Consider the following 14,904-nt stretch of genomic DNA (forward strand, 5'->3'; position numbering starts at 1 on the left):
AAGAGGAAAGGAAAACTATGACACATTGAACAAATCGGTTCCCATGGTGCACATAATGGAGACACTATAACGATCAATGAGTTCATAATATGTCCATAAAACTTCTGTAGTGATGTATTCAATCTTGTAGCAACATCATTTTGTACCAGAAGCCTACTTGTTAGAAGTCTAGCACGGTAAAATAGTCTGCATAGTTAAGGCCAGCTCTGGCATAACGTTGCCACAGATGAAAGTTAAAAATACGGAATGAAAATTCATTGCGTTTGCAGTATAGGTTGATCAACAGTTTTCCTTTACCATAAATCTCTAAATGTAGGTCAAGATATGAGGCAGATTTCACTGTCTGTATATCCATTATCTTTAGTTCTTTGGAGTAGATGTGATGTATAAAATCCCTGAAATTAGGATTGTTTTACAATAATACATTATCTATATAGCAGAAACTGAGATCAAACAATGCTGAACAATGTTCCTCCATTTGGATTAGACATGCTTTACGTCAGCCTCATTAGAATGAAGGAATAGGTCAGCAACTAGAGGAGCACATTTGTACCCACTGGAATGCAGACCGTTTGTTGAAAAAAATATCCACCACACTGGATAAATATGTTGTCAATCAGAAATTCCAGCATTTTGAAAAAATGGCCAAGATTTTTGTAATGATAATTTATGAAACTTTCTGAAGTTATGGCTTTAAAACAAGTTAAGTTTTGACCCTAATTCCTTCACAATTATGGTAATAACTCAAAATCAGTCACAGTCTAACTTCAGTGGTAAAGACACTTGTAGTACATTTTCAAAGAGATATATACACACATGCACCTAAATTATACAAATGCTTGTTTTAACCACTTACGGCTATAACCCCCAAAACTTTTCTTTTGTGTTATGGAACCATGCTAAATTTTATCAAGATTTGCATCAATATATTATTCAAGTTATTACACAAAACCAAAAGCTTGATCAACAACAACATGGAAGGCATTGAAGATAATTACTACATGTCACCAGAATTTTTGCAGTTGTATAAAAACCTTCATAGTAAAGAGAAAGGTCATGTGCAATTGAAACAAAAAGCTCACATACCTATCATGATAAAGCTAAATACCAAATTTCTAATATTTCTAATGAAGGGTTGCTGTGATTTTATGAAACCCTTAAAATTCATTCTTGCAAACAGAAAGTTAATGCCCAACCAAGCTTACACAACCAATCAAAGTGCATTTAAAATCTTTTTCATATAGTTTTTTTACAAGATTTTTGTGAAAATAATTTATGAAGCAAAATAAACTGAAATATGTCCTGCATGTTGCACATTGGAAGCTGTTATTAGTAAGTTGATTGACATTGTTACTTATTTTATATAATATGGATAATTTTTCACATTCATACAACTAACTGACACCACCAAAGTGGACAGATTCCTCAGGTATGTTTTAATATTTACATATATAGAACTGTGACAAAGTAATGTTTCAGTAATAAAAAAAAATGAAGTAATTAGACTGTGATTGAGAGGGCATTTGCATAAAAATGATAGGAAACTGTAAAGTAGTGAAACTAATACACCAAATACTATTGACCTAGTACACAAGATTTATGTTTAAATAACCTTATCAGTAAACTTAACATTAAAATCTTAACAAGCAATTTCAAAGTTAACCGACTGTGCTGCACAGGCATATGCATGAAATATATATATAATTGTGATAAAGGCAAGATAATGCAACTGCATACCAAATATGATTGACCTAGCATATAATTTTTTTTTTCCACATTAAACTGACCTTATCATAAAACTTAACATAAATCTCAATATAAAATTTGAAACTTCGAAGTCAAGATGGCACATACAATGAAATGGATATAGAATTGTGATAAAGTGCTGCTAATGCAACTACATACCTAACACAAGTGTTTCATATTAAACTGACCTTATCAGAAATAAAACATGAAAATTTTAACATGGCCATGGATGCCAGAATAGTAATACTTTAATCTTGACTTCTGCAACATTTATTGCAGTCGAGACAAAAACTGTTTAGTCAAACAGGAAGTTGATGCTTGAGTATATTTAAAAGTTTAAAAACTAAACAAGACATTAAGGTGAAGTTAAACAGTGAATTTCTCATTGTTTTTAAGAAGGATTGCAGATTTTTTTTTGCATTAAAATTTTATGGTACGGATGTAAGAACAATCATGAAACTTATGGATATGATGCCTATAAGCAGGGCACCAAAATAATGTCAGGTCTCTGTATGAAAAAACTGAAGGGTGGCTGATTTTACACATATTCAAATAAGTAATAATTTCATCATAATTTACAACCTTTGGGGTCTATTTAATATCATTTTACAATTACATTTTGCAAAATAAGTCTGATGGCATTTTTTTTTATTACCATGCACTTAAAGAAAACAATAAGTAAATGTACATGTAAATGAATATCAGAATAGAGAGAAAAAAAGGACTTATCAGTACACGTAAATCCAACAAATATCAGAATAGAGAGAAAAAGGGACTTATCAGTACACGTAAATCCAACGAATATCAGAATCAAAATCAAAGTGTGATGTCAGTTCATTCTTCAAATTTCACTAGTATTGTTTAAATGTATTTGATAAAGAAGATGAATTAATCTATAAACTTTCATTTATTTTCAAATATTTTATCACTATGTTACATCATTATTAACTTGAATCCAAGAGAACCATTTCTGATCAAAACTCCTTGTATCATCTTTCAATGTGACTTCTTTCTCCTGAAAGAAAAGGCAATACATAATATATTAGAAAAGACAACAGAATTTGTTTGTCAAAATACATGTATAAATATATGTTCTTCTCCCCTTTTGAAAAAGGACAAATTTCAATATAGAGGATAGCATTCTGCATTTGCCAGTGTTCATTTAAGTAATGACTGTTATAGTTTTCTGGTCTATGAAAAAATAACCTCAGTCATGTAGTGCACACTAAATAACCTGGGTAGTAGGTTATTTTCAAGTGTGCAACACAGACACTGAGATTATTTCAAATCGACCAAAAAATATCACAGTCATTCCTTATAATTCAATTTTAGTATCAAATTTCAATGAGTAAACCATTGAAAAAGGTTGACGTCACAGTCACATACAAAATTTGGTGTATGAGATAATGGACACAATTTTTAAACCAATCAGAAACCTTTTTATTACTAAAATTAAATTATCTAAAAATAACAAAAGCATTGTGGATATAAATGGGAAACTACTTGTTTAAAATATTTTGGAACATGTACATAAATGTTCCTACATATATAGCCCTGATGATCATGTGGACAAGCTGATTTTTTATTAGTTTAATAATTATGTTTTCCATTATATTTCATTTCTTTAAATTTGATCTGTTCTCTACAGTGGTCTAAGTTACTATACACTTCATTGCATTTTGCATTTACTTAACATTGTGCCTAAAATCTGCTCACTGACTGTTACTGGTTAAATTTTACTAAGGGGTTGGATGTCCTAAATTTTCCACTCGTGAGTAGTATTTTATTTTGGTATAAATACTCAGAGTTTTATAGAGTACTTCAATGTGGAATTAGAAGGTCAGGATGTACATATTTGAAAGCAGTACAGCCAGCAGATAAGGTATTTATGAGGGTCATTTTACCATAACTTTTCATTTTTCATACTGGCATTTTGCAAGTTAGAGCTTTTAGCAAGTTTCATTTTAATTTTTCTATTTTGATTTTGAATATCATTGAGTCAGTTTAATTGATTTGATGCTAAGGTACCTTGTTATAGTGAGTACTTATAACGAACTTTAATGGTCATTTTGTGTAGTATTATAGTTAACTGTGGGTATTACATTTAACTGCTTGATTGTTGAGTTGTGCTCTATTTATGTGTTCAATCTGTTTTGAACATGTAAATGTCATCTGATTGATGTTAATTGTTTGAATATTTGCAATAATGTTCTATAATTTATATATATTTGATAATTAAAATTGTTTCGTATGCATGTTTATATGTCTCTTTGTTCTTATTTTGTAGATCTTTTCAATGTCTTCTGAGTCTGAATTAAAAGTAATTCCATATTCATGTTTTCTTTGGGCCATTAGTTGCTATCGAGCCCCACTTGGTCACAATCATATGCCTGGCCTTTTTAAGTGGACCAATTTCAAACATGTTTTATCAGTATGTTAACATTTGTGCTGCTTTGCAAATATTTGGCTGTGGGTTGCAATCTTGTCAAAATGGTCTTATTACAACTGTTATACATGTAGCTTTTACATTTGATACTTACATAAAAATTTGGAACTTTGCTATTGTTATAATAACAATTCTAATCTATAGCCTATTTTAGATATGGTATATACATTCAGGAGAATTTACCTGTGTAATTTTCAGGTTATTGTATCTAAACATATTCTTCAAAGATTTATATCAGAAAATGTTAAAAGTCATTATTTCATGTTACACAATAGTGTGAATACATGTACATGTCATATAATATAAACTTTCATAATATCAGTATTATGACCTGAAAAAGTTCATGAAATGTGACTGTGATCAAGTTTATAATCATAACAATTGTAAAGTACAAAAAAAAAACAAAAAAATTAATACACCTACAAGTAACTATAGCATAATGCATTGTTTTATGGATTTTACCTGTTCAATCCTTGCAGAGTGTTCACCAGTGCCATCTCCATCATCTCCTTCATCATCAGTTTGATAGATATCTTCTCTTAAATGCTAAAACATACAGAATCAATTACTGAAATATCTCATCGCTATTTCATGGGAAATATTGCTCTTTTCTGAAGGTGATATTCATATAAGAATTTTCTTATAATAATTATAAAATATGATGATATTCTTGAATACAGCAGGGAAGTATTTAATCAATTCTATGTCCAGTTTTTTCTGCTATTGTAAAGAACCAATTTTGTTTCAGTAATGGAACACACATCTATAGTTGCAGTGGAATGTACTGTATAAAGAATACTCCTTTTCTATGATTCCCTTGACCAACTTATCATGTTCAATTTGTATAATCCTTTAAATGAAAAAAATATTTCATACTAGCAATTTTTCGATGATTTCAATAATTTTATGAACTTTTATTAGATGTTACTGGTATATCAAATTTCTACCAGCAAAAAACAATTCTTACTATACCCAGGGCTACAGTGACAACTGAATCTGTACTGTGAAGCCTAATAGTGAAATCTTGAAGCATATTTCATCACTGTTCAATGCTGTCCCTTCAATGTGAATTGTTCAAAACATATTCATTCACCTTAATGGATCTTTCAATAACTTTCTCTGATGCATCAAGTTTTTGCAAATCATTTTCAACCTGAAATCAGTAAATTATCAAAAACCTTCAATACTTGTAAAAACAAGTGTGTCAAGCCAGACTTCTTTAAATCTGTTAAAGCAGTCAGCTACAATGTCAACTGAAAAAAAATGCATGGTATTTTCGTATCTGTTAGTTATGAAGATTTTATTTGACAATCACTTGATTTCTTTGTTATTTTGAATATCAACTAAGGTCAAATAAATTGAATTTGATCTTTTTATTGAAGTTGAAAAGTGAAAATATGTGGTAATTCATTGTTTATGTATATACAAGTATTCAATACATTTATAAATTAACATACTTCAATTAAATTTTTGTCCTGCTTTTTACACAAAAGATAAAAATATTGAAATACCTACCATTTTGAGCAATCCTGTCAATTTGGATTTAAAAACAGATCCAGCATTTCTCAAAATATTCTTAAGTAGAAGCCTTGATAAAAATGTATAAAAGTTATTACAAGTAATCTTAAAACATTTCAACCAAAGTAATAAGTAATGTTTCTAATCTCTGTACAGGTTATACGAAACAATCTGACTTGTGGCAGTTTACACTGATAAACTATGGTTAAGAAAAAATGTATACTGCCCAAACCAGGTTATTGAGTATAACCTGTTCAAAAATTAAAAGCTTTTCATGCAATTTAATTTTTTACGGGTGATGGTCTATATGATAATAATTAATTTGTTATCAAAACTTCATTTTGTTGGGATTATTTGAATTTTGGAATGTGTACTATATTGTAGCAGAGTGTTTATTAGTTATTGTAAAATAAACTTGTATTGTTTTATGAAATAAATATGTATTGACATAAAATAAAATTAAATATTAACATTACCTTGGGGTGTAAATTTGGTTAAAAGGATTCATTCCTTTATTCAGATAATGCTTACAATGGCCCGTAATTGTAAATTCTACATTATTTGTTATTTCGTCAGTAATATAAACAAAGCTAAGTCCAGTTTACATACTTATAATTGGATTTGGTTTTTAAAGTATTGAAGAGATTACCATAAAACTGGTGTTATGCGTAAACAAGATGTATTCCAATCCACAATTGGTAGGTTCTTTTATATTGTTTGTAGATTCATAATCTCTGTTATGTATACATGTATATGGTCATGAGTACACAGTAAATAAAACTGGACAAGTACATTAGGAACTATTTTCAAGTAGATATGTGTAAAGTGTATATGTGTGCTATAAATGTTATTTTTATATTCCAACTGCATATTTACATAGTGTTGAAAGTGTAACTTCTAAGTTAAAAGGAAGCATAGTTTTATAGATTTAATTGACATACATGTAGCTGTACTAATATTTGGTACTGAAGAAATATTTCATATTATTAATAACATGTATGCGTAGATTGTGACAGTATTTTATATTGAGTTTGCATGTTTTTTTATTTAAAGTAAGATCATAATTCACTAAATATTATTATTTGTTGTTACAGATTAAAAACATCTAGTAATAATAATCAAACTCTAGTTTGGAAGTATACTGGTCACCTTTAGTCCCACCTTCTACAATATGACATTAATCATGTTATAGTACCAAGCCAGATTATACAAAATAATCTGTTTGCTAAAAGAGAACCAACCAATCAGAAAGCTTATTACATATATATTTAAAGTGTTGAAGTAAAGTTATGTCCCAAAAAAGTGTATGCAATGAAAAATATACATATAAAAGATGGTATTACAATATCAAGTGAAGCATAACACTACTCTCAGGAGGACGGAACAAAAGATAACTTCCTCATGTTTTTTTTTATCTCAATCAACCAATAATTAAATTTGATGTAAAATTCAAAAAACTCTTAAATAAAATGAACAGTTTGGATAAGTAAGATTTATGGTTAAAAGATTTAATTAATACCTTGCCCTTATCAAACAAGTCAATTCTTTCATTCTCAGTTCTTCATGGTTAGTAAGAGTTACGTCCCCTGATCGATTAGAGTAGCAGTTACCCAGCTTTATCCAGAAACTATAGGTAAATGGATGCATTATCAACAGAAGTTTCAAGGTATCTTCTAACCCTGGAATAGAAGAAAGGAAATGCTTAGTGTATTGCAGATCATCATTGTTCAACCTGCAGCAACAGAATACATATGTTGGTCAATAGATTTCATCAAGTTTATCAAGTTTTCAGAGTTCAAATCTGTACTATGCTTTCTTAACAAACATTATGAATGTATAATTTCTTCCCATAATGACCCCTGTTTTATTGACATTTTCATAATGGACTACAAAACAATTTTTGGTGAAAACAACTTCCTCACAACCACTGATTCAGCTTACATTAATTACTTATTCACTAATATACAAATGTACATGTACATGTATGAAGCCATGTATATTACAATGTATCTGGCAATTTTAGTATGTAGGGCTCAAATAATTTTTACTTTGGAGGACTTGTTAAAATCTGCATAAGATAGAACTTGTACAGTTGAACTTCAGTAGTTCAATCTCCAAGGACCAGTTTATATGTGTTGGAGTTATCTTCAGTTTGAGAAACTGAAGTTCCCAATTTTTATGGTCAAAGTATACTTTATATTTAAAAATTGCTGACATTTTTATGATTTTTTTTATACATTTCTTAGGTGTTTAATAAGTAAACTTGTTGCTTCAATCTGTTCAAATTTATGCTGTTTGATCTAAATACCAGGAAAATTATAGTCAGCTGACCAACATTGTTTTCAATGTATTTGTGTCCATCACAATAAAATCATTTGAAGAGTTAATTGTGTTCCAGCCTTTTGGTTCAAACAAGCAGTTTACATACCAATGAAATCATGGGCTTGTTCTTGAACTTGGCTAAGAAGTATCCAGGTCTGCATCTGTTGCTGAGAGGATCTGGCATCTCTAACCTACAATACAGTTAAAATTTACATTTGTGGAGCCAATCAAATCCACCTTTCTGTGTGTAATAACATTACACTGTATAAACCAAATGAAAACCCAAAACAATATTGCCTCATGCCAGAGACATAACACCTATCCTATAAAATATCTTAGCAACATGACCTATCTAGTGAACATTGTTACATGGCCTACCCAAATTTCCAGCTTGCCATCTCCTATGATGCAGTAATCCATGTATTTTTTAGGTAGTATTTAATTTCATGTTAAAGCCATATCTGTAAAATTATTCATCATTTTTGACATCATACCAGAATATAGTAGTGTGATATCATAAAGTATGACCATTTTTTCACTTACGACTTCATCAAGAGGCTTTCATAGTATGGGTATTTTTTTCCCAACTGGTCTCAAAGCATTTTTCACATATAAAATATTACAAATTTGTCTTATAGTAAACTTACCAATTGCTGAGAAATGTCTAAAGCCTCAGCATATTTCTCCATGTGTAAATAACACCTAGCAACACATTCTATAAGATCTTGCCTTAGAACTTTATTGTTAGCTGGTAAAGTATCTGAAATGTAACATTACATACATACACAATGACCTGTCAAATGAAGTATCAAGAGGCATACCAAGGAATTTTTCAGAAGGGAGGGCATGCCTACTAAATATTCAAGAAAACACAAACTGGCTGTAAAATTATCTGGTAATTGAGAGAAGTACATTCATTATTAAACTGCAGGCAACATATAAAACAATAGTCTAAAATATACAACAGTAAATACCATTCTCAAATTCATATGGCTTTCTCCCACTTTTTTTCCCAACCGACCAACCGACCTTATTTTAAAAAAAATCCATTAACCAATTAATCAAAAATAAATGGCCTAAGAAGTTAATTTGATTAACACAATTTACAATAGTAACAACATTAATTTTGAGTTGAATAATTTTTCTACACAAGTCAATTGATTATAGAGAAAAAAAACAACATTTTCACATATACACATTTCAATTTTTAAAAATTTACAGAAACATTTTACTTCACCTAAAGCCTCTTTATAGTGCACTAAAGCCTCACAATAGTTTTTCTGATGATATAGATTATCTCCCTTGAATTTGATAATCACAGCAGCATTCTCTGGTTCTGGCTCTACAGTGTTATACCACTATAAACAGGAATAAAACAAATAAAATGGTCAGTTACATGTAGTTCTCAAGTTGATATAATTAAGTAAAAATACATGTAAATAAACATTTTTTTTCATTTTCATAAATCCACCCTGCAAAAGTTTCTTCCCTGGCTTCAGTTTAATTTACTGTTACTTACTTCCCCCCTAGCCTGAAATCCTGGATCAGTCGTGCTCCTCACAAAGAAATTCGGAAGTATGCACATTTACTTGCATTTAAGTGACATAATGAAAAACAGATACATGGTATTTTTTTTGGTAGCATAAAAAGTAGCAAATGAAATACAGTTGTTTGCATAACGATTGATGAAAACTAAATAAACATAACTTTAAGAATAAATATTTTGTTTTTGTTAGTACAGATGTAACTTTTACTGAAGGTAAACATACTTACATATTCATGACAAAATTTAGCATTGTAAGATTTTTTGATGCCTTGATGATCACTTTTCTTTGATTCAAAATCATCATCATCAAAACCTAATCCAAGATCCATTTCTAAAGTTTAAAGAATGACAAATATAATATCATCAATTATACTTTATTTCAAAACAGTACCACAATTTGTAAAATAAATCCACTGATCTTCCCTGAGCCCCTAAAAAATCAAATACAAAAATTTAAAAAAAATAAAAAATTATGAGTCATACCTTCACATCAATTCAAGAAAGTTGTTGTGCACGATAAGGGTGCAGTATACAATTACATTAAGGCACACTGTTTCGCACACCAAGTTACCCCCATCAAATTTTGTATAATTAAAATTAGAAGTTGAAATTTGGTGGATATATTGTTTAAATGTAGTTACTCATTTATACATGGACTGATGTAATATATGTAATAGTAAACAGGTGTAATTTAAATTGTATCCAGAACGTTTCAGTCCGCTACCGTATTAGGTTCTCTTCTCAGCATCAGATGGCTGATTTTCAAAATACCTTATTTCCCATGAACTTTTGGAACTAAAATTGTGAAGGAATGAATCGAAGGTCTGTAAGAAGGGTCTTATTATTTTTACCCTTTTTCCACCTACTCCATGCATGCTTTCATCCTGTGGTATTGTCTAAGTGCCTGATATTTTATAAAATATAGTATTTGCCTGTTAGTGTTGAAAAGTCACCCCTGATTTGTACTAGAACTCAGTAATATTTTTTTCAGTATGTTACCATGGCTACTGGATTTTATAACACTAATCACTAAAGGATTTCAAAATTTCAAACATATGCATGCACTTTTTTATGACAAAACACTAGAAATTTCTGTATGGACTGCCTCAAAACAGCTTTATTTCAACAAAATGAGACCAAATTTTCAGAAATGACCTAACTGTATTGTACTACCTACAATGTAAGGTTGTCAGTCTGCTGACAATATACAGTTTTTATTACCAGTACATTCTTTTCATAGTAATTTGCACACTGTAAAAGTGTAAATTACAACTTTTGTACAGATGATAGTATTTTATTTTGACAAACATGTCTAAGTGTACCTAATTTAAACAATTTTGACACTTCCACTTTTGAAATGGATGAGTTTAATACAGGTCTTTAAAGACTAGAGCCAAACAAAATTTAATATGGTTCTGCTGGAAAGTTACATGCATATGTTGACTTCCCAAAAGTAACATGCTCTGCCCAACTCTTGTCATGTTACTTGGATGATTCCATAAGTAAAAATTATGACATCAAAATGTCAATAAAACAGGGGTCATCATGTGAAAAGTATCAGAACTTTGCCAATTAAAAATGCAATCTTTGTCATGGTATCAGAAAGCAAGAAAACGAGCCCATAATTGAACATGGTACATTGTGTATGTAGGTTTGGCATGTATAATTTCAACCAGAAAAAATGTATGGAGGCAGTTGAAATATCTCAAAAATCCAACCTTTTGTATTGGCACATCATTCTGTCCCCAACCTGACATGTCAATAAATAAATATATATGGAAGTTTTTTTATTTATTTTAAAGTTGACAGGGAAAATCACGAAGTCAGACAATTAAAATATAACTCTGACAAAAAACAAAGGCCACCAAAAAAAAAATCTGGTTATGGTTACATTGTTAACAATAATAGAGTTGGTAGGTTTAGCATTTTATTTTCTTCTATTTTTTAATTTTATTTATTGTACACAGGTTTCACCTGTACTTTAAAAAATGACACTGGAGTAATTTTCAAAACTCTTGACCCCATGGTACTGTTTTTTTTTATCTTAATTTTGTGCCAAAATTCTTGGTAGAGTCATTGTTCTTTATGTTGATATATAACTACTTTTAAGTGCCACCTAGTGGATGGAACTACTTACATATCATAACATTTCAACAATTTAAAAAAAAAATTATTCTTTCTGCATTAGTCTGAATTTTCTCTGACCCTGCAACTCTCCACTTTTTTATTTAGATATTGATATCCAAAAAAAAAAGAGAAGGGTTGCAGGGTCAAAGGAAATTCAGACTATTTTCCCATCCGAGGTTATTTTTAACTGTAGCGGAAATGACAGAGTAGGTCCAATTGCCATTTAAACAGGAAATTACCAATTTTAATTTTATTTTAACTGTGATTTGTTAATAAAATTAAAATTACTTTGGCTGTTTGAGTCGGGCATAAAAATCGTGTCCAGTAACTGCAGACAGACAAACAAGGAGGGTTGTGATCACACTAAAGTACTTCAACAATGCTACATTTTTGTGCCTGTCCCAAGTCAGGAATTTATGGCCATTGTATGTCTTACTTCTTTTTTACCTTTAGTTTATTATAAATTAAAAGTCATATGAAATCTAGACTTAAAGGAGACATGACACAAAAATTATTTTTTTCAATTTTTGATTTATTTGATTTATTACACCAAATATATATCATAAAAAAAAACACCCCTTGTAGTCACTGACGTCGTTGAATTGAAGATAAATTGATTCAAAGTTGACGATGGCCCAAGCCATACAAATTTTAATTAGCCATGTGGTCATGTGACCATGCTACGTCATTGGTTCTCAATTCATAGATCGAGTGGTTGAAATGTATGGGGCTTCTGCACTTTTTACGTGATTTCTACAAATGAGAGTGAAAATATTGAAAGTTTTGGTTTGCCAGCGAATATATACTTACAGTTGTATCAATTTAAACAACTTTGAGGAGAAAATGATAAACAATGACAGAAATATTTAACTTGTACATGTGTGAAGACTAGAATTCACAGAGAGACAACATCACTTCTTTTCAAAGATTACATAGAAATATTTCATTATGTTCTGTCATGTTCGATTGAACTTTTTACATAAAGTAAATTAAATTCACAATCTAAGATTTAAACTGTTTCAACCTTGATCTTCAATGAAAATATTGATTTCACCCCTTTTTACAGAACGTTACTCCTGACAAGTGTACCAGTACCCTACAAATACAGCTATAGGATAATACGAACATGTTTATTTTTTATTGATTTTTGAAAATTCTATTTGAAAACCCATAAAGGTTTTGTGCAAAAGCTACCTCGTGTTCCAAATCTGTTTTGCTAAAATTAAATATTTTAACTAACCTATAAAAAATATTGTTCATACCAGAAAAGCTTGTTTGTTGTTGGGGTTTAACGTCCAAGCAGCAATATTTCAGCAATACTCCCTTAAACTCACCTAGGGTCGCCTATTATAAATTGTGTATTGTGTGAAATTCTCCATGTAAATTGTCTTATTTCAAAATTTGTAAGACAAAAGAAATGCAATTTTATTTCAATTATCTAAGTCATACACCTGCGTTGACACCTGTGTCACGAGGCGCTGAACCATATAAAGATAAAAGAAGCCACCCACGCTTTCTCTTGGCCATAATTAAGTCTACAGGGCTTGTTAATTGATATAACCCGGCGGCAAAGAAAGAGCAATATACAGAGTGTCACTATTTTATTTGCACCCTCCAGTATAAGTCCTTAAAATAGTGTGCAAAGTAGTTGTGTTTACGCCACATAGGGATGCATGCCTGACGAAAATGAAAAGTTGACAGAAAACGAGAAGAACTTTAGTGTTCTTACTTTCTAAACACCATTATTGGACTCATACACAGATCATTGGACCACTCTGCATTATGTATACAAGCTATTTTTGAAGATTTATTATTTTTTCAGGCACATGTATACATTTTCAATGCACCCAAATGGAGATTGAGAACTAATGACGTATATGGTAAGTAGGTGTTACTTCTGGTTTTCATTTATGCATATAAATTAGGTTGTCGTGATAACACAAATAAATCATTTTAACTTTATTTAGCGCTAACCTGATGAGAAAACAATTGTTATATTCATATCAAAACATACTCTAGTTTTTATAGTGAGCACAGCAAAGGGGTGTGAGCTCTATGGCTCTAAATTTCCCTTAAGGTTCCCCAATATACTAACGAAAAAAAAGTCATGACCCGGAAGTAACAAAAAGTGACTAACCTTACAGAGAAAATTCATCGCTTCTTTAAACCAAACAAATAAAAATACATGGGTTAAGATTACATTTCAGTAAAAATAAATTCATCTTTTCTGCTAGTTTTTTAAGTCTTTATCTATTTTTTTTTTACTTATTCAAAGAAGTAAATATGATGTTTTTAAAAAGTTCAGAAAACATGTGGATGTACGTATGTGTATCTCTGCTGTTTCCCTGTCACTGTTGTCAAGAACCTAACCCGACTTGGAAAAAAATATAACTCTAATTATATTGCAATAATCGAAGTATAACTTTCCAAAGATAGGAAAGGCAATCATTTTCTTGTTTGGATTTTGCAGCTGTCGCCTGAATTTTGTTTACGTCACATGATATATGTAAAATATTGCCACCATCCGCGGAGAACTGTAAAAATTCTGGTATTTGTACGGATTGATCTGACCAGCCAAAACTGAAATAGATGAGTTGTTAGAGATGCCCGTAAGGGATAAAAAATGTGAAGTATTGTGAAGTGCTATAAAGTTATTGACCATTTTGAGAGCAAGGGGAAAGGGGGCATAGGTTGGAATTTTGGAAAAAAAATTCAAGTTATTCATTTATTGAAAAAAAAAATTCCCCCATTGATTAACAGGTCAGATTTTCAAATTTTGCTTGGTACTTATCTAAAAATCAAAATATTGCACTTGTGAAGCAAAAATTTACATTCGGGTTGACTCCTCTCTTTGTAAAGTACTTTATAATTTTTCGAGTCTCACACAGACGGTACATGTATGGTAAAGCTCAGTCACGCTGATTTAGGCAATGCCTACCCAGGCCAATGTCAACGATATTAAATAATAAAATATACAGAAAATGTTTAAAAATGAAATTTTTGCGTCATGTCTCCTTTAAAGAACTATTTAGATAATACGAAAGTGAAAGTGCATGTACCTGAATTGCGTGAATATATATGATCTTGATTTCATTAGCATTTCAAAAATGTCTGCGCTGTGCATAAAGGGTATATTTGGGGCAAGGAAATGAAATTGTTGGTGATCGAATAATATTTGATAAGGTGTCTCGTACGTTTG

At 30.4% G+C, this 14,904-nt stretch overlaps 1 protein-coding gene across 1 annotated transcript; it reads right to left on the bottom strand.

The window, feature by feature from the left end:
• Positions 1-221: 221 nt before the first annotated feature.
• Positions 222-14,889, bottom strand: LOC148611186 (uncharacterized protein C8orf76-like). The gene is made up of 11 exons (XM_088591449.1): positions 14,765-14,889; positions 9,806-9,909; positions 9,270-9,390; positions 8,680-8,792; positions 8,139-8,223; positions 7,230-7,389; positions 5,708-5,780; positions 5,286-5,345; positions 4,655-4,738; positions 2,684-2,761; positions 222-395 (listed from the first exon to the last, which is right to left on the bottom strand). Exons 2-11 carry the CDS (start codon positions 9,905-9,907, stop codon positions 318-320), a joined length of 954 nt encoding a protein of 317 aa, XP_088447575.1. The 5' UTR covers positions 9,908-9,909; positions 14,765-14,889; the 3' UTR covers positions 222-317.
• Positions 14,890-14,904: the final 15 nt, after the last annotated feature.

This window comes from Perna viridis, chromosome 7, assembly GCF_037379345.1.
Source record: "Perna viridis isolate PV_CMFRI_1.1 ecotype Kerala chromosome 7, ASM3737934v1, whole genome shotgun sequence".
Classification (NCBI taxonomy): Eukaryota; Metazoa; Mollusca; class Bivalvia; order Mytilida; family Mytilidae; genus Perna; species Perna viridis.